Here is a 25,712-nt window from a genome sequence, read left to right as displayed (position 1 = left end):
CAAACATATGTTTACTTTAGTTTCTGCGCCAGTGTGTTGCTTCTATTTACAGCATCAGCTATATGCAGATACTACTTTGGTTTTGCTCCAGCTAATTGGCTAAATCTGGAAGCCGTTGTTGCGCTTGTCTTCCTTAGAGGCAAGAAAGCAACATTAGGAAATAATCATTAAGGTTGTTATTGGAAAAAACACTATTATGAAATACAAAGAGATTTCAGAAACAGTTTCTGAAAAATAGATCAAATTAAATTCTGAAAATAAGGATGAGTTTTAACAATTTATTTTATTATTTCATTAATTATTGTATTTATTTTAACTACATTTTTAGTATTGAACACTTTGGGGCTACACACCTCCCTGCCTCTCTCTCTTTCTCAGTCTGTTTGAACATGCACACTCTCTCATGTCCAGCTCACAATACAACATAAGCAGCCCCTCCTGGGTAGTTATTGATTTCTACCCATGCCCTCCTGTCTCCCACACACACACACACACACACACACACACACACACACACACACACACACAGGCGTAGGAATTCATGTCTTTCCTCCCTGACTTGTGCTGGAAATCTCCTAAAGACACGGTTTGAAATGTCCAGTTGACCCTCGAAGGCCTTTTGGGAGAAAGCAACTTTTAACCTGGAGAAAGCAATTTGACATTTCTGCCAGGTTTATTGACATGTTGGTGTGTGTTCACACTTAATACACACTGAATGTAATACATATATCATCCGTATCCTCCTCAGCACATCATTCTTGTTCTCCTGAGAAGCCCATAGTTCCTCTTTGCTCTCGTTGTGCATTTTACATTTTGGATATTTTAGTGAAACAACATGCAGCCATTGGTATTAGCCTCAACAAATAGCTGACTATACATGCGATATTACATACATTGATATTTTTCCTTTCTTTGTCACCTAAAATGTTTTTTAATGTGTGACAGTTTGAACAGAGAAACTGTAATATCTCAAGGATCCGGAGTGTGTAAAGATGGACTGAGGTTACGGAGAGACGTGGTGCTGTAAAGTGTGTTTGGCTGAGAGAGGTTCACAGGGCTGAGTCCTCTGCTTAAACGGGATAATTAGTTTCTTATTGAATAGATTCATCATCAGAATATGTTAAACAACAGGGGAGCGAAGGCTGTAAATGCTGTAATTCCTACAGCCTGGCCATTCAGTCCCACAGCAGAGTAACTGGGGCTCAAGCAGTAAATAAACAGGAGTTTTTCTGATGTGCAAATGTTTGGGGTTTCAGAGACATTTTCACGTATCCCTGAATCAAAACATGCATAGAGGAGACGAGTCAGCGTCCACTAGTCTGTGGGCACCCCATCAGTCACATTTCTGCTGCCATGCAGAAACCACCTATGGGCTGCATTTACAGTATATGTCATGAAGCTGACAGCTAGAGTTTACACATTTTTAAAGTGGTTGTATTGTTATTGTACTCCATTTTTTTTAACTGTTGTACCCTCCCGCTATTTTTCCCACAATTCTTTCACCGAACTTCACCAAACGTAGAGTTTATTTTTGCTTTCTGTGGTACCGTTCTTCAAGACATCCTAAAATGTGTCTACAGTATCACTAATTGCATGCAATTGCATATTATTAATAGCAATTTGAATAAATCCAAAACCCAAGTAGGCAGTAAAAGTACCTGTAAATGTGAACATTGCAACATTTGCACTACTCACTGCTGCTACTCTTTTATGCCTTTTTTACCGTTATTTGTTATTGACGCACAAGTGAATGAGCGAGTATATGTTTGTGTGTGTACGCTAAATAGTGTATTTGTAGGTTTTTTAGCACAACAAATTTCGTTGCACTACTGGTGCAATGACAATACAACTTTCTGATTCTGATTCTTCCTTTTCAAGGAAGGTTCTGGGAAATCTTTGGTAGCTCATAAAAGGAAAGCAGGGCTTGGCCCAGGCTGTGTTCAGCTTGGACAGGAGAACTAATAACCCGGACTGGGAATATTGTCGGGACAAAGAGCACTTCCCCTGCACTCGTGAGTGTGTGTGAGACAGGGAAGAGAGCGCAAGCTCTGCTGTTTTGTACTGTTCTGTCGTGGTGCACATCAGCATATTGTTAGACTAGTTTCTCTGTTGTTTAAATTATGTTCATCATGTCAGAGAACTGGATTTGATGTCTTTTCATTCATCAGCTATGAATATGGAATTTAACTGTTATAATCAGGTGTTATCAGTCGCAGAAACAGCTGTTGACACACAGTGGCGGTATGGGTTAATAGGTTGTAAACTTAAAGGGACACTCCACAAATTTTACATATAAAAATTAGTTTACTAGTTAAGAGCATATTACTGAGTCTGTGGAAACAGTTGGATGTCTTCAGTGGCCTAAAGGAACTTTGTTTAGTCAAGTAAAATTAAAACAACTTAACTGTCATAACAAGTGTTACCTCAGTTTTGGCTTGAAGAGCACAGACAGCCTTGTGTCATAAACTGGCTGCACAAAATGTTTGGGGCTTGATCCATAGTATGAAATATACTGTACTATACTATCTCAGACTTTGCTGCACCTCTCAAGTCAACTTTTGGAAAGTTCAGTACTAAATCTTTTAGTATCCTTTTAAAAAACTGTCCATTATTTAGACAACATTAATTTGGGATGTAAAATAAATAAATGAATATACAACAGACAGACAATGGGATATTGCATTTCAGTGTGAGTGATAGCGCCGCACTCGGCCATTAATGGCTGATTCTGCTGGTTTACCATAGCTGAACTACAGCTGTAAATGTCTAAAGAAGCCTAAGAGGTGTTTTCATTACACCCCCAGTGCTAACATGTTTGCCATTCATAGTAATGAGGTTGAAAATGTTTGTCATGAGGGCGGTGCTAGATGAAAGATCATGGGATTATCAATGAAAACGGTAACAATATCTTCTTTTCAGTATAATCGGATTCTGTGAAATTTGTGGCCCCCTGCCCAATACGTTATGAAAATGTTTGCAGCTAAATCTGTTCATTTCTAATGATGTAATCATTGGATTCACTTGTGAGAATTAAAGGAGGAGAGAGACAAAAGAGAGAAATGATTATCATCATTCAACATATTTTGCAGCCATGGAAAAGAGATAACTGGATCAATAGAAAGATGACTACAAGTGTTTCCCAAAAGTGCAGGGAAATTGTTCCAGTGATTCAGTTTTATTTCTTTGTGTCATCAGCTTATCAGTTATTATAGCTATAAAATGAAATGATAAAACATTTACTGGAAGCCAGTGCCCCCTCTTTACGGCAATCTATCTTTCACTCTTTCTTTTCTACCACACTAATGTGGTATCAGTTCTCTCCTCTTCCTTCAGTCAGTGAGGTCAACACTCCACAGCCTTTAACTCACTATCATAAATGTGAAGCGGAACCAGGAAACAACATCATGTCAAATGTTTTATCCCACTATATCTCCCTGATAATTGTAGTTCATGGTTTTGCAATTGAAATCACACAAATCAGACCAAATGTTAATGACAGATTCACTGCTGATTAAACTGACCGTCAGTTAACACAGTGATCCAACTCAGCTAAAGAGATTAAGGTAGCATTAATTAAGATCAGTTAATTAATTTAGATTAAGATTAAGATAGCATTAATGTAGCAGGGACCGTTCTCCATACACAACCACCAGGAGTAATTTGGGTTTCCATGTGTTTTCTCGAGAAAAGAGAGCTGCAGTTAATCGTTGCTCACTTTGTTGTAGAATATAAGATGGTTGAACTACACAAAGTAGTGGAACAGTGGCAGCAGCTTTAGAATAAACTACATGGTAGCAGTAGTAGTAGTAGCAATTTTTTAATTGTGGCATTACTGACTGATGATCATTCTGTGTGCCAGTTGTTTGAAATCATTAACCTGAAATCACAACAGCAAAGTGTTTACTGTCAGAAAACAGATAAGAGTCCAGCTTCAGATCTTTATGAGCACACTGTAGGCATTTCCATGGGTCAAGAGTGCACTTTCTGCCTCTCAGGTGTGTATATAAGGAGCAGGCCAACCTCCTGTTGTCATCTCACCCCTCAGCTGATACCTGAACAGCATCACCTTCCATTTACCTGACAGGTAAGACACCTGCTGTATGTCTTCTCATTCAGAGGAGCTCATGCTTCTGCTTCTGCTCTATACGTTCATTGATACAGTTCCTTTTTCTTCTCACAGATCAGTGGATCATCACCATGAAGACTGCCCTGGTCCTCTCCGTTCTCCTCTGTGCTGCATTTGCAGGTCAGATTCAACACAGATCATTTAGACAGAACACTGTCATCCATGTGCTCATGAGTCAGTCAGCAAACCTCTAACGTAGCGTGGTAACTGAGCGCTCTGCTCTCTGCTGTGTGTATCATGTGATGATATGTGTGCACAATTGTTAACAGTATTGTGTTTTTCTCTGCAGCTCCTGCTGAACACAAAGAACAGGCTCCAGGTCAGTATTAAAGGTTTTTGCTTTAATAGACAGTCAATTTGACCTACATCTATCTGACACCTACATCAATGTGATCTATCCACAGAAGCAGCAGTGGAGGTCCCAGAGGAGAAGATAGCTGCTGTACCTGGTTAGTGTCCTTTGTGTTAGACGACAGTCTGGTTGGACTTTTGGCTCATTGAATAGAATATGGGCAGTCTCCATATGTGCAGTTTTTTTTTTACAGTGCATGTCTATACATGTACGTGTGTGTTAACATTCATTGTGTTGACTGTATTTCTCTGTTTGTGCAGCACGTGTGTCTGAGGAGGAAGCAGCAGCACCTGAACGTAAGAGCCACTGTTTTCATCTTTCCTTTATGTTCCGTCATGAGTGAGGTTGTCGTGGCAAAAAAAATCAACATCTTTCTCTAAATATTAAAAAACTCATGTAGAACATCCAAATGTGTAAATATTGGGTCCTTTTCTACAAACTGTCTATTGCTAACTCTTCTCTAAACTACATCAGATACATTACAGACAGAAGTCAGTTTCAGTCAAACAGCTGTTTCTGCTGTCAAATATGAGCCCAGAAAGGACCTGCTATCAGTCTATGAATTTCAGTCTATGAAGTAAAGCCAAAGTTCTCTCTCCTCTGTCTCTCTGCAGTCCGTTTTAACCTCTGTCCAGATGGCTGGTACAGCCACAACTCTCGCTGCTTCCTGTTTGTCAACTCTCCCATGTCCTGGTACAAAGCTGAGGTATACCGCTACTGTCACACCTCTTTCTTTCTATTGTGAGCAGGTTGAATGTGGCTCAAGTCGTGGCTTTTTCTCTCATCTGATATGATGATTTGATCATTCAGTTACTTTACTAATGATGAATTAAGCATGTTCTGCAACACACCAGTAATGACACAACAATGATTTAGTCTCAAAGATCCGTCTGTGCTCCTCTGTCCAACAGGAACACTGCAATGCCCTGGGTGGCCACCTGACCTCAGTCAGAAATCCCAGAGAGTACAGCTTCCTCCAGCAGATCACACCGTCAGGACAGACCATTGCATGGCTGGGAGGCTTCAACCTGCAGGTCTGAATTTATGCAGCACTACCAACTCAGTCAGTCCGGGTTAAGCCTTGGACCTGGCCTAAGGAGGTCTAGAGTAACACAAGATAGACTTGTTAGCAAATGAGGAGACTAAGACTTCTCTCCTCACACTCATGCTCTTTCTCACTCAGGGCCAGTGGATGTGGATTGACCGTGAAGGTTTCTATTACACCAACTGGTACTCCCCCTCCTCCTCCAGCAGTTACCCCTGCACGTACTTACGCACCTCCAGTAAGTCCACCTGTTGAGATACATCAGCTAAACTTTGATGTACTTTTACCTGTTCTCTAATGTTAGTTTCTCAAGGGGAATATAACGTAAAGAAAACATAGCTATACCTATAGCTAATGTCTTAGTTCACAGCAGATTTACTGTGTGGCTACGTGTGAAGGTGCAAGAGGGCAAGATCATACATATTCAAACATTTGAATAGTTTTCCGTGTATATTTTTACATAACCGTGACCTTACTAGTGCAGGTCGCCCTCTGCCTCTTTTCAAATGTCCAAATAACAGTTTTATAATTTAACTACAATTGTATGAAGTGTGAATGTAATACCTGAATTCCTGTCTTGGTCTTGTAGAGTGGAAATCTGTTTTTATATGTCCTGATAGGGGACAATGTCCAGATCAGAGTGAATGTGACATTGACTCGTACTTCAGGGGACCCATCACACAGTTTTCACACCTTTTTTGGTCTATGTGCTGATTTACTCAATTGTCTATGCTCAGTGTTAACGTTGTTTCTCTCTTTTAAATCAAATTTCAGATGGTTGGGGAAACACCCAGTGTGGCTCTCAGTATCGCTTCATCTGCTCTAAGAAGCCGTTCAGCTGCTAAACCACATATCAAACATCTGGGGCCTCGGGATGGATCAGCTAGGATGGTTTTTATGTTTAAAGCCAACTCATGACCTGTTTGGTGGCCTTTTTTGCATTGTGTATAAATCATTACATGTTGGGTGAAATTGTGCAAATGCATTTCTGTTCTGTGATTGTGGCAGAAGGCTCATTTTCTTTAATAATAATAAAAACGTTTAAGAATGGGACAACGTGTGGTCTTCCTTTAACCCTCCTGTTGTCCTCGGGTCAAAATGACCCGCCACTGTGTTAAAAACCAAAAAAAATTCCCCTAAACGATATTTTTTCAACTTGAAATTTGATGACTTTTCCTAGATTGACCCCAACATTAGAAAAAGTGAATTGTTGCCTTTATTCACATTTCCATGTAAGCTGTACAAAAAAAGGTACAAAGATCGTCTTCGGGTCAAAATGACCCGACAGTCAAATTGAGTTGAAATCACAGTCACAGAGTTATAGTTACACACCACAGAATGTGAGAAGGTTTTAGTTCTGTCTCAGATCAATCAGTAGCAGACATAAACAAGACAAGACAGGTGGTCTTCTTGCAGACTGCACTGCCTTTGATCTGACCCAAATGTAACAATATTGCCCCTTTGTCTGTGGATTCCCAGAGGCTATAAAGGTGCTGCAGATGACAGTACCCCCAATTATCTCTGTGCTGAAGCCATGAGTGCGCGTCATAACGTCGAACAGGCTCTAGAGCTGATTTTTTCAGATGTCCAGCAAGACAACTCTGATTCAGAAGAGGAAGTGGAGGATGTATCAGAAGAAGAAGATGGGGAGGAATACCCTATAATACCCATAATCTTAGCAGCTGTATACAGTCATGTGACTGCAGCTAGTCTATGGGATGCAGAGAGTGGAAGGCCAATTTTCTGAGCCGCAATGCCACTCAAACTCTTTCACACCTACTCAAGACTGCTACGATTTGATGACCGGGAGTCAAGACAACAAGAAACAATAATACAATTGACAGTGTCATAGCAACGAGTGGTGTCTTGAATAAATGCAGTCTTTCTGCCAGGTGAAGAGGGAAAACTCAGGTATTCACACAATTTGTGGTGAATGACAAGTTGTTTCTTCAAGCAAAATAAGATTTGGTGTTTCAAATTCAATTAAGTTGCTTATATTGGGGGTTTAACGAAGATGGGTCATTTTGACCCGGAGGACACGGGGTGTATACAGGATATGAGGACAACAGGAGGGTTAAGAGCGTGGTTGTAACATGCTCATTGAAGCTGTAGTCTGAACATGGAGATAACCGTCATGCAACTCAGAGTAACTTGAGTCTTAACCTAAGAAAGTAACAGACAGCTGGTTCAGGAAGTACAACCTTTGTTTAGCAGACTTGTATTAAAGCAGGCTCCTAAAGAAAAGTAGCCGGCTCTGTCCCTTTCTGTAGAGGGCATCCGTATTCATGGGCCAGTCCAGCTTGTTGTCCCGGTGCACACCAAGGTATTTGCAGGATTGCACCACCTGGATGTCCTCTCCTCGAATGTTGACTGGGTGGAGTGGGGGCTCAGACCTGCGAAAGACCACACACCACAATAGCTGTGTTGTCAGAATACTTCTGGATGTTGTGTTTAACGTCCGATGTGTACAGGGTGAACAGGAATGGAGACAGAACAGTCCCCTGTGGAGCCCCTGTGCTGCTCACCACTGTCCCAGGGATGCATTTCTCCAGCCTGACAAACTGTGGTTGTCCTGTCAGGCAATCAGCTTGTCTCTAAGCATGGCCGATTGGATGGTTTTGAAAGCGCTCGAAATATCAAAGAACGTACACATATCGTCACATAACCACCTGGCCCATCCAAGTGATAATAAGCCCGGTGGAGCATGTAGAGGAGAGCATCTTCCACCCCCATATTTTCCTGGTAACTGTAGGGGGTCGGTGCGTGTTCTCACTGTGGTCTCAGGAGGCAGAGAAGCAGCTGCTCCAGTGTGTTCATGATACACGATGTGAGGGCCACCTGTCTGTAGTCGTTTATCTCGGCACCCTACTTGTTTTTCGCAGATGTTTTCCACCATGTCACTGGTGATCCAGAGTTTATCACTGGGAAAACAGCGCACAGTCCTTGCTGGTATGACTGTGTCCCTACTGAAGTTAATGCAGTCCGTAGTGCAGTCAACTATTCTGTCAACGTCAGTGTCAGTGTGTTTGTTGTGTGTGTGTTTGTGCTGCAGAGCCTTGACAGGACTCTTCTGCCAACCAGGTAACACCTGCGAGTCGGCTTCATCTATCAACCCGGACCTAAATCACCTTCCCAGTGTTAATTCCTATTTACAACATTCCACTTATGAAGTAGCTACAGAGAAAGGTGTCTGGGCTACTTTACTTTATCACTGATTAAGCTTTACTACTTTGAATCAAAGTATGTAATACCAGAAAGGGATTGTAAATGTGTAAATGTCTTCAGCGGAGTCAAACAACAAACAACAACAAAGCCAACACTTGTGGGTCAGAGCCATGTACAATGGTTTAGAAGATAAACAAGAGGAAGGCATGCATTATTGATCCCGCTAGACTTCATTTGAAAACCTTTCTTTCTTTCTCTCCTCTGATTAAAAACATGGGTATGCTCATGTAACCCTGGTTATTTTTCTGCCCAAGTTTCAGAGTTTTCTGAACGTTACACGAGTAGTACTAGGATTTCCTCTATTTAGAAGTGTTCCTCGAATGCACCATAGAGAAAAAAACACAGTTGTGCGAGCACGTAGTACGGCCTTTTCTCATGGAGCTGTCAGAGAGTGCGCCACGCAGTTAGCAGTAAGGAGAAATAGTTAAGGTAAATCAATGGATAAACGGTCGATAAGTGACTAAAATTGTCTGAAACTAAGTGGGCTGTTGTTCTGTGTAGCGGGACTTGGTAGACACTGAGTTACACCGAATGGAGAAGTCAGTCCAGAGAGAAATCCTGCGGCTGCGAACAGATTCTGAATATCTAAGTGAGTGATAGTAGCACTGTGTAGCAATGCGAGCGGGATTGTGCACTGATGGAAAAATGGAAAATACCTTTCGGTAGTGGATAAGGATATAATGTGTATTGCAAAGTGTGTTTTAAGAAGTGAATGTTGTGAGAAGCTGATTAGCAACCTAGCTTAGCCCGCCAGTTGCCTAGCAGCCAGGTAACACGTGTTTCTTCTGGTTTGAGACGGTAGCATGCACGCGCATTTGCCAAATGTTTTTGTAAACTGTATTAAGCCACTTTTATGCATTTATTTGTTCAGTACGATGTTGTACTGGTACTGGTTTGTTAGTGTTACAGGGAAATTAGATGATTGTAGTTCTTAATAGATATGGTAGTCAATGTTATTTTGGACTCTCAGTGATTGTTCTGTACAATTGTGTGCAGGCTGTTTTTTTTTGCCTCTGAAAGACACTTCGATTGTGATGAACCATCCCATTCGCTGAGGATCACCGTTGCCTGTGGATTCCTTTCCTTTCTGGATGCACCGTTCTGGATACATTGCCATTCAAAAGGAGTGTGGTATGATTTAGAGAACTAAGATAACGTCCTAAGGAGGATCAAATCCTATTTTTGCACCTTTTTTTTTTTTTTTTAGATTTTTGAGATTTTTTTTGGCCTGAACTTCAAAAAACTGACAATACTGGAACAAACTGAACTGAAAAGACAGTACAAAACTGAGAAGACAATGCTAACCAATAACATGAAGGTTTAAATAAATGTTCATAATTTTCCTTTTAAAGTCAGTGTGTCTCCCTTGTGGGTTGGAGGGTTGATTGTTCTATTGTATAAACACCACTGCCAATATCCTCACTGAACTTATGACCTTGGAGCCCTAACTGTGTGATTTTGGGTACCAGATATTTAGATAAAGGAAACCCAGATTGATACGTCGATCCCTGACCCAGGGTCCACAGCGCAGTCCCTCACCAGTCTGCATTAAGGGGGTTACACTCAGGTTGGTCCTTTTGTCCGGTCATGGATCCACTGTCCTGTTTCACAAAGGTTGCAGACACACTGAAATAGTTTATGGGGCAACATTTTGCGGTGGTGCAATAAAATGCATTGGCACTGAGTTGAACGTTGCTAATTTGACTAATTTATTGATAACATTGATGTGGTTTATGAACTAATGTGTTTTAACGTAACTGTTGGTATTTAATCTTCTTAAGAAAATCAAGCCTGGACAGCTTTTAATGAACAGATTCATTTGAGAATGAGCCATGAGACTTATTCTAAACACAGTGTGGCATTTGAAATGATTCACGTAAAACTGAAGTTTATTTGGTGGTGCGGCAGTCAGCACTGTTGCTTCACAGCAAGAAGGTTCCAGCTTCAAATCCGCTGACTGGCAGGTTTGTGCTTTCAGCCTTGAATCAGATTTCAGAATCAGAATTCGGGTTAATTGGTGACTCCAAATTGCCCCTAAGTGTGAGTGTGAGCACGAATGGTCGCCTGTCTCTATGTGTCGGCCCTGTGATTGACTGGCGACCAGTCCAGGGCGTAACGCGCTTCTCGCCCAGTGTCAGCGTCCTGGAGTCTGTGGTCCTCAGACAGGGGCCTGTTCACCCCCCTCCCCACACAAGGCTCCCTCTGCAACACATTTGACAAGCATATGGTCTCTAGTTAACTCTGTCATCCATCATTGCTATTATCATTTTCTGTTCTTGTGTTTTTTGTTTTATCTGCCTAATTATGTGTGAAGCATAGTTGGCTTAAGGTTATGTTGTGCTTTAACAAGTGGTAATGTTCAATTGGGCTATCAGAAATAATTAATAATTATCAAAGATAATTAATAATTATTAAAATAAATGAACTTTGAATAAAGTCCACCTCGATTGGGGCACCACCTCGAAAAACGAGGAAAAGACAGCCGTTTTAATTGATTTAGTCTCATAAAAATACTAAACTATCAATTTGGAATTATGTTTTATAATTAATTTAATAATTTCTACCAAAATTACCACATTGATAGCTAGTAGTGATGGGTAGATGAGGCCTCATGAAGCGTTTCGGCACATTACCCAAACTGTATTGATACTGTGTCAGTTACTCAATACTGACACCTGCTGGATCGTAAACATTACTGCAGGCAACCTAGTTGAGAGACTCCACTGACATACTGATTAAATGACCTAGTATATACACAATAATATTGTTATTGTATTTTATATTTTAATCTAAGTCTAAAATATCTGTGATATCTTTAAAATGTGCAGTCAATAAATAATGTGAACATGTGTCATAACGTGAAAGTGTTGTGAATGTAATGTTGCTTATGTACTTGTCTTTGAGACAGGGAGGGTTTTATAAAAAGTTTTATTCAAAAACACAAGTTTTTCCAATGTTTTCGCATTGAGACGATTCCGTCTTTTGGAGGCAAGTTCTCCAGCTTTGGAAAACACTCGCTCACAAGGCACAGATGAAGCCGGCGTGCATAAAAAAATTAGGGCCAGCTGGAAGAGGTTCAGGTAAGTCCGTTTTTGGCTGGCCCAATATTTCAGGGGATCCTGGGACCTTGGCACGTTGCTCTCTGCAAGGTATCTTTGGACCTCAATAATGGCATCCGCTGTTCCATTGGTGGTCTGCCTGCCAACTTCTTCATCAAGCTGCTGCCACAGGTTATCTAAAAAACAACAAATTGGCATTTTAGTTTTAGTCATCAATTACAAATCAGTACATCAAATCAGTGCATGTATTTGTGCAAGCAAATAAACTGATAAAACTGAACATAACGTGCCTGAAGTGGGTGCCGATAACTGCTGTGAAGAAGGTCCAGGCTGTGGATCGGTTGATGTGCACAGACACACATTCCATTTTTCTATCTATTTACTGCTTCATTGCACTTTGAGGAACTCCGAAACCAGAGTGATTTAAATCTGGGGTCTAGAAGTGTTGATAGGGTCAGCACACTTAAAGACTCCAGATTGGAAGCAGTGTCTGTGACTCGTCGCCTAAGGTGTTCATGAAGATTTATTGCTACCTGTGTGTGCAATGTTGAAGCGTTATGCTCAAGTGCATAATATAGCATTTTCATCATGGGGATGACCTTTGATCCCAAAACTCTCTTCTCCTCAGACATCTCCACTGTAGCTTGATGGAAAGGAGCAAGCACAAGAAGTGTTTCTCCTATGATGTTAAACTCATCAGCCGTAAGTGGAGTTATGTCTGTTGTTAGTGAGGAGAGAGATACCCACACTGGTTCCTTCTCATCATTTAGCCTTGCCAGCATCTGATATGTGCTGTTCCAACGTGTTGGTACCTCATTGATAAGTTTCAGGGTTGGCCGTCCCATCTGTTGCTGCACTTGAGCAAGCTTCTCTTTGGCTTTGGTGCTTGATCTGAAGTATGTTACTATGTGCCTAGATTTGTGTCTGATTCATGAAATTGTAGGGATTTGATCACATGACTTCTTTACTATTAAATTTAAAGTGTGTGCAATGCAAACAGAATGGCGAATATGGAGGTGTTTTGTAGATGCAATCATGTTTGGTGCTGCGTCGGTCACAAGACACTTTACTTTATTAGTTATGGCCCAGTCATCCATCATGCCCCTTTTGACTTGGGCCAAATTGTCTGCAGTGTGACTTTGTGGAAAGTGTTGCACTCCCAACACAGATGTACACAACTGCATATTCTCATTAATGTAGTGACAGGTAAGAGCCAAATAAGCCTCCATATTTAGAGATGTCCACATGTCAGCTGTTATACTTACTGCCACAGCTTGCTGTACTTCCATTTTCACTCGTTCTCGTTCCTTCTCATATTTTTTGTCCACCATTTGTTGAACCGTCTGAAAATTAAACCAAGTTAAGCCAAAAGCAAATCAGTATATTCAAATCAAATATAAAATTAATTAAATATAACTACTTCTATAGACATTTTCTATACAAACCTTTCTGGTTGGCAAAACATATGATGGCTCAAGGACCTGAAGCAGTTCCCTGAAGCCATCACTCAACAATGCTGAGGGGTTGGCAGTCCTTGATAATAAAATCTACCACTGCCTGGTCCAACACATGCTTCCTGGAAGCTTGATGGTCAAAAATGAAATAATAAAAACAATATATGTATTCATTATTAATAAAGTGACCATGAGGAAGTTGTTAAATGTCTGTATAGGCCTACCTGTGTTCATCGTAGGTGTATTTGTGGCCTCCTCATTTTCATGCCTGGCTCTATAATGCCTCAGCATTGAGGAGGTGCTTTTATTTAAGTAAGAGAGTTCCGTCGAACAAATGAGACATTTAACCTGCAGAAAATAAAATGAGTAATTTAAACTAAGAGTCACTTTGAAATGGATTTGAATTCTGATAGATCAAGCGGAAACTGAGAGGAAGAGGACGAAATAATAACAAATACCTTATTTGCCGATATAAGATCAAAATAGTCCCACACGACGGACAACTTTCTCTTTCTTTGGGGCTCCATATGAAGGAAGAGTTTTGATTCCAAGATGCAATGATATTTTTTTTGGGAGAGATGCATCCCCTCGACAGATGCGCTTCCTTATAAACACAGTTGGCACTTCAGTGACAGACGAAACAGCATCTGTATCGGTCACGTGACTTTTTCTTAAAGCAATACGCGCACCGACACAGGGTTTCGCTCTATGCGATCGACACATGCGCCGACGCATCGGTGTTGCTGGACCCATCACTAATAGCTAGCTGAAGGATTTTGGAGTTCTTGACAGTGTAGAGGTTGGCAGTGTTCACCCTGGTACAACATTAAAGGAGACAGCAGGTATTAAAACATTTATTAAAACAGAACAAAACGCAGGGGCACCATTTGTTACTCATTAAGGTGAAGACTTGTACTGTGGTTGCAAGTACAGCTGAAGCAGAGTAGGTATTAAAGACATCTGCTGTTACAGAAACAAAATCAATCAAACAATCTAACTAAGTCTCTATGACTAAACTAACACATAATAGGAAGAGTGTGTGTGTGAGTGTGATAAGGCTGAGGAATGTGAGATGGGCCCACAAAGGTGGGGGAGAGAGACCAAATGGTGATGGGGCAAAGGAGACAAAGGAAGCTAAGTGCTGTTAGCTTAGCTTTGTCCCTCAGTGGCCTGTTGGAAACTGTGTGAGATAAAGGTGCCAGGTTAAGAAAGGATGGTTAGTTTGTAGACCCTGTGTCTGTGTGAACAAACTAACATCAACTAAACTTAATGGCTGCACAGTAATCTACAACACATCACAATAATCAAACTCAATGAACATTAAAGCAAATCAATACATTAACAGGGGTAAACCATGTATGTAGTAATGCTATGCTAATTATGCCCAGTTAGAGTTTGTTACCAGTCCTTAAAGGGGAGAAGAAGAGTCCTTGAGGGTGCTGCTTTCTCAGCCTGTTGCTGGAGGAAAGGTGTGGTTCTTGTCCGTTGCTGTGTGGTTGCAGGCTGGAGGAATCCGGTCACTCCTTTGTTCCTGTTAGTTAGCAGCTCTGTGCTAACTTGCTGGTGTGCTCCTGTTGTTGGTTCTGGTTATCAGCTGGCAGACTCTGGGTCGTGCCAGCTGGCGCTGATCTGCTTACTTCAGGCAGGACACCTTGTGTCGCTACCATGAAGGAGGTGGCTGCTCTGGTACAGGCCACACTGAGGCAGAGCTTAGCTGAGTTGAGCTTCTCTCCTCTTCAGGAGAGAGTTGTCTCTCCTCCAGGAGAAGACAAGGGGAAAGAGAGCTGGTCTCTCCTCTGCAGGAGAGACGTCAGGAAAAGAGAGAGTTCAGTGGGGGTGAACTGGTTTTGTTGGCCTGAGGTCGTAAGAATCATGTGTCCCCTCCGGCCAATGGTGACTGTGGAGCTGGGTGCGGGGGTCATTTCACACCTATCTGTGAAACTGGGGGTGTGATGGAAAAATACTGAAATGACAATTAGTTGTTGATGACCTTTGAAAGCACAAGTGTAACAACACTGAGACATGCCAAATGTATATATCTGCCCTGCAACTGATCCTAAGAAAAGGACATGGCAAAAACAGGAAAACACCTGGAGTTGAGTTTGAGGGCATTTGATCAGAAAACAGGAAACCACCTTGATTTTAGCGTTGGGAAGGATGACCAGAAATTAGGGAGTTACCTTGGCTATTGTCGCTCTTTGTGTCTGTGATTTATAATGCTATGTTTTACTTAGATTCTTACCTTATAAGGAAGAAAACCATTTGTGCTTATGATACGCCCAATTGCCTAAAATATTCTGTCTGATATCTCTTTGTGCCAGTCAACTCCTTCACTCTCCTGTGGTGTGGATGACTTGACTCTCTTGCGCAAGATAATAAAGAGTTCAGTTTGCTTGACATTGTACCGAGCTTGGTTTTATTTCAAATAGCGATTTTCCACTACGGGGGACATTGGGGAAAGGAGTCCAATAGTTCCACAGACAAAGAAACATGCGGTCTTCACCATGTGCTATTCACCGTATAGTGAAGCACAACAGTTATTATTAGTATTATTACCATTATTATTATTATTATTATTATCATGATGTCATGTTACTCCTGCAGGATGTTCTGTGAAGTGATATATTGCAAAGATTTCAGTGTGAAGAAACCTCCTTTAATAGCAGGGTGTATTGTGAAACGACAGGATTGTTTCCCAGCAGTCTGGATTGTGTAAAATAATGAATGGCCTCAATGCCCACACACATATCACTTCTGTCAGTGCTGGTAAACTGTCATGAAACCCTTTTATCAGCTCTTATCTTGTTCCAATGATGATGTTAATGATTTGATGCATAAGGTGGGTCTGTGCTGAAAGACTGTTTATAAAGAGCACGGCAGCTTTCACGTTCACAACAGTTGATACTGATTTTCTACAAGGTAAGAAGGATGTTACAGCTTCAAGAGTTCAGCTGTCACCATTTGAAATTTAGACATTAGAGAATTATAATCCTTTGGAAAAAAATGTAGATCACATCCTGATTCTGTTTTCCTCCAGACCTTCATCATGTTGGCCATGAAGACTGAGCTGCTCATCTCTCTCCTCTGTGTCACACTCTCTGCAGCAGGTAAGACTCCAAACAGCAGTACTGACAATTCACCTTAACTTCAAGACCAAACAGGATGTTAATGTCTTACAAAATCAGCTCATATGATCTTCAGGTTAATGTATGGTCTGTAAACTTACAGACAACTCACAGTCTATTTGGTTAGAGAAGGACTGTTGTCGAGGTTGAACACAAAGCTTGGTCTCTAGTGTTAAAGACAAGCTCCAGCTGTCCTCCAGAGCAAACCACCAACCACAAGAGGTATTGTTTGCAGGACAACGTAAGCACAGGGGGTTCCACTGTACTGTAGTCTTGCAGCATACTGAGTTACAAAAAAGGTCGGCGATGCTAAGATCATGATCGAACAAACGATGAACAAACTCTTGACATTAACTACATAGCTAACCGAATGTGTTTCCTCTCAGTTGATTCATTGGAAGAGGCCGTTGGCGTTTCAGCCACAGCTCAGTGTCTTTTACTCACTCACTGTTGACAGCGGCAAACGTCCACAGTTATTTAGTTATTTATCATGTTCATTATTACCTTTCTGTCTGAAATAAGACAAATATTTTAAAATTGTAATTAAACATAGCAAAGCCATTTATGATCCCGGATCACTGTTGATGCTTTGATACTCATTTGACATGTGTTTTATCTCATGTTTTTCCTCTCAGCTGTGCCGGTTGCAGATGTCCAACAAGCTGAACTCGTAGCCCCAGGTAAGTGTCTGTTTAGCTGCTTTCTACCCTTTGACTCCTGTTAAAGCTGTTAAGTTTTGATGTTTGATATTAGTAGTGAACTAAAAGGACAGTTTGGGATATGAGGTCACTAAGGCCATATGTTATATTTATATAATTTTCTTTAAGGAGCTGATCATGTTCTTCCTCTCAGATGTGGCAGTAGCAGATGTCCAACAGGAGGAAGCTGCTCTTCCAGCCTCAGGTCAGTGTCTGGCGCTCTACTCTTATTGATCTTTACAGACTCCTGAACACTGAACATATTTACAGCATCATGTTCTGACCTCGCTTTAGATGACACAGCAAACATTGCGCTGGAGAATCTAACGAAGGCCAACGTACCACGTAAGCTCATTTCAAGAAGCAATACACAGTAACAGTAATAACATTAAACACAGTGTTGTAGTGACTCTAAATTGTCCGTAGGTGTGAGTGTGAGCCTGAATGGTCGTCTGTCTCTATGTGTCGGCCCTGTGACTGACTGGCGACCGGTCCAGGCTGTAACCAACCTGCAGATTTGACATATTGGAAATAAGCAACTATCTTTTTTGACATTTGAGAATAAAGACTGGATGCAGAGGAAACGGTTTTGTCCAGAAAACAAAAAGAAAAATTAGAAATGAATCGATAAAGCTCACTTAATAACACTCTTTATCTTGTTTCAATCTGTACACAAGCAACATTTTCTAGACTTTGGACAAAAGCCAGGCTGATGCTTTCTCCTGCTCCTTGTCTCTATTCTAAGCTAAGCTAAACTAATACTTCTGGCTCTATCCTCAAATGTGTTGAACAGACATGACAGTGGTGTCAAACTCCAGCAAACAAACAGATAATAAACATTACCTCACTTACTCCTGGAGTAATGCAGAGGTAAGACGTAGATGTGCATGTCTTATTCTGTCTGACTTACATTTAAGAAACTTGACTAGACATAACATCCTCTTTATTTGTAGTCTGTTCTGTATTTGGCTTTTTTTTTTTTAAAGCTGATGCTATAAAGTTTACCCACACTGCAATAAATGAATAAATAAATACATCAGCTCACTGACCTTAAATGGTATCTATGTATGCAGATAGTTTTGGTTTTAATTGTGTCTGAGGTTGCTGCCTCCAGTTTTAATTGAGGCGCTCACAGTGCTGACATAACGTCTGTCTTCCTCCGACTTTTCAGTAGACAGCAGATCATTGAATCTGCTCTCTGTTCCACCTTTGTGTTCATGCCTTTACTTGTGTGTCCTCCCCTCTCTCTGTCCAGTTTCTGTGTGAGAGCTTGGGTGCAAGTCTGGCGTCAGCCCACAATCTGTGGGAAGACAGGCTCCTGAAGCAGCTGGCCTGGAAGGCTGGTTTCTTAACAGCCTGGATAGGTGGATACAGATTCCAGGTCAGATAAGCTTTACAAAAAGAGACTTTTCCACAATGCTGTAACAAACAAACGCTCACTGTACGTGAAACCATCTCCTCCACAGGGCTACTGGAGGTGGGATGATGGTACACCGTTCAACTACAACAACTGGTACTCCCATAACAGCCCAAGCAGCTATGACTGTATCTATCTGAACAGCCAAGGTAAGACCACACACTGAAGTGAAGGGATGAATCGGCTTCCACACTAACAATTGAATTGTTTGGAAATGAGACATTTAGCATTTGTTTTTAAGGGCCTACACCCCAGCAGTGTACAGTGTAAATGATATATGTATGAGGGGTGAATGGGATGAATCCATGAGGACTCAGCTGTTCTTTGTCGTGTATTGGTTAGATTTTCCTTGTTTTGAATGAGATTGACAACACAGCTTTAATCAGTAACTCTGTCTGTTGTTGATCTGCAGACAGTCGAGGCTGGTCCAATGAGCGCTGCCACTTAGGACATCCATTCATCTGCTCACTTAAAGTCATCTACTGCTAGTGACTATCACAGACCATCCTGATACAGGGATCAACAGCTGCTGCATGTTGCCAATTGTGGCAACCATTTCCTTCCATGGATTGTTTACAATGGCATACATATCTTACCTTACCTCTCTGGTAAGGCAAGTGTATTGACGATTAAATAGTTTTGTTTTTCAGATGCTCTGTGCAGATAGAAAATAAATATATGAGTTTCGTAAACATTCCTACTGTCATTATTGTGTGTGTTATGCTTTGTACTGAGACTGTATTCTCCACTGTGTGAGAATCTTAAAGCCACAATATGAAAACAGCTGAAGTGGGTTTGCATTATTTCATATTTTTTCAGGAATACAAGTGCAGATGTTTCTGAACACTTTGGGGCCCTAATCGACATCTTACACTGGTGACCCACCAAACCAAAACCCCTCACACTAAGGCTTCAAATTCCCGGTCATTTGAATATTTCTGAATGAAAATGAATGACTAGTGTGGGGAATTTTAATACTACTTTTAATACTACTTTTAATCACTACTTATAAAAAGGCCAAATATTCAATACTGTGTGCCTTAAATTTGTACTAACAACACTATATGTAAAACTAATTACAGAACACTGGATTTGAATTAGCAATAATAACTGTATGACTAACATTATATTAATAATAAACTGTATCACCTTTATTTGAACTAACTAAGTGACCTGTGAGTGAACTAATAACACTATATAATCAACCATTAGAACCATTTGTGTTGCTAACACTGGAAGCTCAGTTCTTACTGACAATGTATGCACTGTTTTTAATCTGCAGGGAGAGACATATTAATGCAATGCACCGCCACAGGGAAGAGCCATACCCCAAAGTTGATAAAGAGGGAAACAAGCACTGGCCCCAGGTTCTGAAGGGCCAGACACATGATGATTAAGTGGGATGTTTATGGCAAGAAAGCACAAGCACGTTTACATGCACAACTACACACCTCATAAACTACATTTCACACCCAGTACTGGGAGCTCCAAGGACGAGGTTGGTGGGAGGCCATCATTGTAACAGCAGGATGAGATAGCAGGCAGGGGAGGGATGCTCTCAGAAAGACTCCATGGTAAGATGCACACACATGATAGGGAAAGGTCACCAGAGAGGATACTTTGTTTACAGGTACGGCTGCTGGACGAAGGTCGTGATGCCAAGAGGCTGGGACCAGCCTGTGCACCAACGAAGGGAGGGCCAAGCATAAATCCACGGCTACTCCCCACCTAGACAACCAATCAAAAATAATTGTATTCTTGGTGGAATGTATATACTGTTATTGCATATGTGCTTCGGGGCTCACTCTGTGACCTGTTGGCTACAGACTAACAGCTTGCTGACTGTGGTTCTCAGAGCTCAGACTGAGTCCTTGGCCAAGCTCAATACTTATTCACACAGAAAATAAAACACCTTAAATGAGAGAAGTTGCCTGTCCTTCATCGAAAAAAACGAACACGCGACAAATTGGTGACCCCGACGTGATTTCGAGGAAAAGGACGAGTCCCCGGACCCGCCATCCAGGGCCTGGACATCTCCTTGCGACCCTCTGGACACTCACACGGTGCCACATCTCAAAGGTAAGCAGAAACCTGTTGTGATAAACCAAATTCTGCATAGTTTAATGTTGCATATACTTTAGAGTGTGAGTGTTTGGAGGTAAGCAAAGAGAACTAAATTGCTGAAATTAAAGCGGGACTGTGATGTTTTTCTGTGGGAATAATGTTGTGGTATAACTGGCATTAAGCCAAAGTAGTGAAAACTCAAGTGAGTAAAGAGAAAAGAAATAAAGAAGAGGCCTGAAAAGAGAATAAAGAGAAAAATCCCCCGGTGTACTTTACTCTCAATAAACGTTTTGATTAAAGCACAAGTATTTATAACTGTGTACAAGAAAATGTGTTCATTAATTTTATTTTATTTTTTCTTTGTACTGTTTTCTTGATTTTATGAATTCTTTCTATTTCTTTTTGTTTTTTTAATTGTAAATCATCTCTAATGACTCATGTTAGTGTTCACATTATTTTTAGTTGATTTTGTTATTTGATGGTTGTCTGTCTTGTTGTTAAATGTCATGCCAGTAAAGCCTGTTGAAGTGAATTGAACTTAACTGAAAACAGTTTACCAGTTGTCATGGTAATAAAGTTTTTTTTTAAATAAATTTGTGTTTCTTTGTTTGAAACTCAGAATTCTATTTTGGCTTTCATATCCCGGAACTCCCTGATGTCATTGATGATGACATCTTGAAAAAGTCTATAAGTAAAGCTGGTCAGACACCTTCTGTAACCTTCAGAGTGAGAGCCAGAGCGTACAACTATACTGTGTTTGGAAAGGATTTGGAAGCATTTCACGCCATAAATGTCTTCCCCAACTTCTACTTCGACCTTAGTTACAAAGAAATCTACGATGGTGGAGAACAACGACACACCTTATGAACCATTTCAGGTCCAGAGGTCTGATATCCTCCCCGGCGAGTCCACCCGCTACCTGGTGATGGACTTTATGGGTGAGGGAAGATTTGGCAAAGTTGCCAAGTGTGTCGATATGACAACAAATGAATTGGTGGCAGTTAAGATCCTTGAGGACAGGGATGACTGCAGCTGGGAATTGGAGATGCTGGAAGAAATCAGCGTTCTTGACCCAGAAAAGACAAACATAGTAAGATTCATTGACAGTTTCACGTACCACAGCTGCTCCTGCCTGGCCTTCGAGATGCTGGACAGGAGCCTTTGGGACCTGTTTAACGAAACTAGAGCGCCATTGAGTCTTAATGAAATTCGCCCTGTGATGCAGCAGCTATTCGTAGCACTTGACGCCCTGAAAGATATCGGCATCTTACATGGGGACCTGAAACCTGACAACATAATGCTTGTCAACCACAAGGATCAGCCATTCAGGCTGAAGCTCATCGACTTCGGTCTGGCAATTCCTGTCCTCGGATTTTACACTGGGATGATCGTACAGGCTGAACCATACAGGGCTCCAGAGTTGACCCTGGGCCTTCCCCTGTCCGAGGCTATTGACATGTGGTCAGTGGGATGTGTCATGTCCTTCCTGTACTTTGGCTGTAACATCTTCGGTGGAGACTGTGACTATCATAGGATGAAAGCTATGATACACATGCTGGGTCAACCAGAAGACCTCCTGCTGAGTGCTGGCAAGAACACCTCATCGTTTTTCAGCAGAGAGGAGGGCTCCAGCAGTCCAGGGTGGAGACTGAAGTCACCAGAGGAGTACAAGCAGGCCACTGGTAACGAGCCTGACGTTGAGTGGGAGTTTTTCCAGCAGACAGGAAATCTGGAGTATGAAGTGAAGAATTTCCCAGAGAAAAGCAGCGCTCTTGAATATGAGGATAGGATGGCATTTTTAAGCCTCCTAAAATCGATTCTGCAAATGGACGCTGGAAAGAGAATCACACCCAGGGAAGCCCTAGCACACCCTTTCATCACAATGGCTCACCTGGCTGAGACCATCTCGTATGCAAATGCTGGCCTTCAGCTCATGACCGTTACCCTCTCCCACAGTTTGGATGAGACAGATAATCCTCTCTCCGACACTGAGGGTTACAGTGGTACCAATGCTGATGTTGACACTTCCCGTAACCAAGATGCAGTACCAGCCACCAGTTGCATCTTTAATGGACACTCATCAATTCCAAGTTCCAGTGACAAAGACACTATAATATCAGCCAGCAGTGTCTCCTCAGGTGACAGCTCTACCACTTGGTCCAGTGACGAAGACTGGGACAGCGAGCCAGTAGGAGACATTGCTACTGCCACTGAGGAAGACTCAGGTGCTGCTATTCCTCGCAATGACAGCCCTACAAACATGGAGGAGAACAACGACACACCTTACGAACCATTTCAGGTCCAGAGGTCTGATATCCTCCCCAGCGAGTCCACCCGCTACGTGGTGATGGACTTTATAGGTGAGGGAAGTTTTGGCAAAGTTGCCAAGTGTGTCGATATGACAACAAACAACTCGGTGGCAGTTAAGATCCTCAAGGACAGGGATGACTACAGCTGGGAACTGAAGATGCTGAAAGCAATCAGCACTCTTGACCCAGAAAAGACAAACATAGTAAGATTCATGGACAGTTTCACGTACAACAGCTTCTCCTGCCTGGCCTTTGAGATACTGGACAGGAGCCTTTACGACCTGCTGGACGAAACTAGAAAGCCATTGAATCTTAATGAAATTCGCACTGTGATGCAGCAGCTATTTGTAACATTTGACGCCCTGAAAGATATCGGCATCGTACATGGGGACCTGAAACCTGACAACATAATGCTTGTCAACCACAGGGATCAGCCGTTCAGGGTGAAGCTCATCGACTTCGGTGTGGCCCTTCCAGTCAGAAAATTATACACTGGCATGACCATACAGGCTCCAGCATACAGGGCTCCAGAGTTGACCCTGGGCCTTCCCCTGTCTGAGGCCATTGACATGTGGTCAGTGGGATGCGTCATGTCCTTCCTGTACTTTTGTGGTGACAACTTCGATGGAGACTGTGACTATCATAGGATGAACTCAGGTTGTCCCACCCTCCTCACAATTTATATTGCGCTGCCGTGATGTCATGACGCCGGGACTAGTGATGTGTCGGTTGTGAACGATCCGGTTCGTAGAGCCGGCTGTTTGAAGGGGGGGGGGGGCACTCATTGAACTGCTGCTGGGGGGAGGCGCCCGTTTTACCTGCGTGGAGACTTCACCTCTGCCATTGTTGTTACTGATGCTGGGGTTGCTATGGAGACCATCCACTCCACTGTGGCAAGACTTCTGAACCAGCACCCAAATGCCTTTGTTACCCACATTTGTATCTTTTTGTCTGCTTGTTTTGTTTTGTTGTTGTTTGTGTTCATGGTGGTGATCACTTTTACTCACTTTTGCTCTTTTGCAGCTGTAACAACAGCAATTTCCCTCCGGGGGTCAATAAAGTATTTCTATTGTATATATATTCTATTATTCTATACCTCTCTCTCCTTTACACTCTTTTGCAACTTGCCTTGCAGGGTTGAGCCCTCAGCATAATAAAATGTTTTAAATAATGTTATTAAAAGTAATAATAGTAGTTATAGCATTGTTCCGTATTATGAATACGATATCCTACAATATCCTATATCAATATCCTACCTGTATACAGGTTTACATGTTCAACTAGAAATACCAAATATGGTATCAGGTGAAAAGTGGCAGTGATCCACCTTTATATGACCACAGAACACCTGATCTAACTTCCACTACAGTCCATCAAAGTAGCTGTACAAGAAATTGAAGCTAAAAATATATCAGATCCACTTCAAATTTGGTCAGGAAAGACTGGAGATGTTGATGTTGGTCTGTAGTGAAAACTGTGTGTCTCTGTCAAAAGCTGTTGCCATGACGAAGCAGCAAATTTCGATAATACGTTTTCCTTTGCCATGAGCATTAAAAGTGCTGTAACTCCACTGTACAAGGTCTTCACCAAATTTATACAGTTTGATGACTGTCTGGCTCTGAAGACATGTACATGCCAATTTTGAACCACAGTCATAGCGCCACCTAGTGGCGGGAGGAAGTGCATGTCTTTTTTCTCGGACGTCTCTCTCTCAGCTGGTTAAAAACAGGGCCAAAAACATAGTTGAAATGCAAGGAATTATTCTTCTTTTCCTTGTTTTTCTCCACAATGAATTGCATTTTTGGGGGCCTGAACATGCACGAAAACACACCAAAATTTGCACACGCATCAGTCGTGGTGAAAAATTACGTGTTTTAAAGGTTTCGCAAATGGGTGTGGCAAAATGGCTCTGTAGCGCCCCCTAATTTCAAGCCCCGGAACAGCGTTTTATGTACGTGTATGAAATTTGGTGGGTTTGTGTATCTCTCCAAGACAAACAAAAAAGTCTCTTGGAGCGATGACCTAAACCCAACAGGAAGTCGGCCATATTGGATTTTTCACGCATTTTTGGCGATTTACAGGGGACGTAAATGAACGAACTAGTCCGAGGGGGTTGAAGCGATCGACTTCAGACTTGGTCAGCTGGTAGAGAAGGCATCAACGATGAAAAGCTATTAAAGGTCTCTACAGAATTTGAACGGTTTGGGCGTGGCGAGCTGTCAAAGTTCAGTGTCTCGCCATGACTCGCAGTCAAACAGGAAGTTGTTAATAACTTGACTGTACGTGATCCAATCAGCACCAAACTTGACATGTCTGATGGGAGTCCCGCCCTGAAGACGTCGACATGTCAATATTCATTCACAATCATAGCGCCACCTGGTGGCAAGAGGAAGTGCATGTTTTATTCTCGGACGTCTCTCTCTCAGCAGGTTGATCACAGACGCCTCAAATTTGATCCAAACATTCCCAAGACATGGATGATGCAAATTTATGAAGTGTTATGTGTAACAAAAAGCAATTTTCTCCTGGGGATTATTAAAGTAATTCTGATTCTGATTCTGATTCTGATGAATCTTCAGGTCACTATGATCATGTTTATTCAAAAGGAGACAAGAGATCTGGCAACGTCTGGAGCACAGCACAGCACAGTGTCACTCCCCACGCGGAGGCGCTGACCGACCCAAAACAATCAGACAGCTAAACTGTGCTCCAAAGACAGAGTCTGGGCTTTTCCAAATCCAGGTTACATTTCAGCCAGAGGGTGACCTCCCTCACCCAATGACAAAGGGAACAGCATGTGACCAAATCCCAAAACTTCCTCCACAGATTAGGCTCATT

At 41.9% G+C, this 25,712-nt stretch overlaps 2 protein-coding genes and 2 long non-coding RNA genes across 4 annotated transcripts; all 4 read left to right on the top strand.

Annotated features, from left to right (window-relative positions):
- The first annotated feature begins 3,971 nt into the window (after positions 1-3,971).
- On the top strand, positions 3,972-4,982 carry LOC139210835 (uncharacterized). Its single transcript, XR_011585273.1, has 5 exons — positions 3,972-4,084; positions 4,181-4,246; positions 4,416-4,445; positions 4,531-4,891; positions 4,968-4,982. It is a non-coding gene; the product is annotated as an uncharacterized lncRNA (long non-coding RNA).
- A 102-nt stretch (positions 4,983-5,084) lies between these two features.
- LOC139210834 (galactose-specific lectin nattectin-like) lies at positions 5,085-6,570 on the top strand. The gene is made up of 4 exons (XM_070841010.1): positions 5,085-5,184; positions 5,390-5,512; positions 5,662-5,761; positions 6,298-6,570. The coding sequence occupies exons 1-4, from the start codon at positions 5,164-5,166 to the stop codon at positions 6,366-6,368; spliced, it is 315 nt and encodes a 104-aa protein (XP_070697111.1). The 5' UTR covers positions 5,085-5,163; the 3' UTR covers positions 6,369-6,570.
- Positions 6,571-16,171: 9,601 nt separating this feature from the next.
- LOC139210836 (uncharacterized) lies at positions 16,172-17,362 on the top strand. Its single transcript, XR_011585274.1, has 3 exons — positions 16,172-16,368; positions 17,022-17,066; positions 17,239-17,362. It is a non-coding gene; the product is annotated as an uncharacterized lncRNA (long non-coding RNA).
- A 517-nt stretch (positions 17,363-17,879) lies between these two features.
- On the top strand, positions 17,880-19,192 carry LOC139211343 (ladderlectin-like). The gene is made up of 4 exons (XM_070841633.1): positions 17,880-17,954; positions 18,340-18,465; positions 18,551-18,650; positions 18,914-19,192. Exons 1-4 carry the CDS (start codon positions 17,880-17,882, stop codon positions 18,988-18,990), a joined length of 378 nt encoding a protein of 125 aa, XP_070697734.1. The 3' UTR covers positions 18,991-19,192.
- Positions 19,193-25,712: the final 6,520 nt, after the last annotated feature.

This window comes from Pempheris klunzingeri, chromosome 12 (genome assembly GCF_042242105.1).
Source record: "Pempheris klunzingeri isolate RE-2024b chromosome 12, fPemKlu1.hap1, whole genome shotgun sequence".
Classification (NCBI taxonomy): domain Eukaryota; kingdom Metazoa; phylum Chordata; class Actinopteri; order Acropomatiformes; family Pempheridae; genus Pempheris; species Pempheris klunzingeri.
Note: the sequence above shows the minus strand (reverse complement) of the source record. Positions and strands in the feature narration are given on the sequence as shown.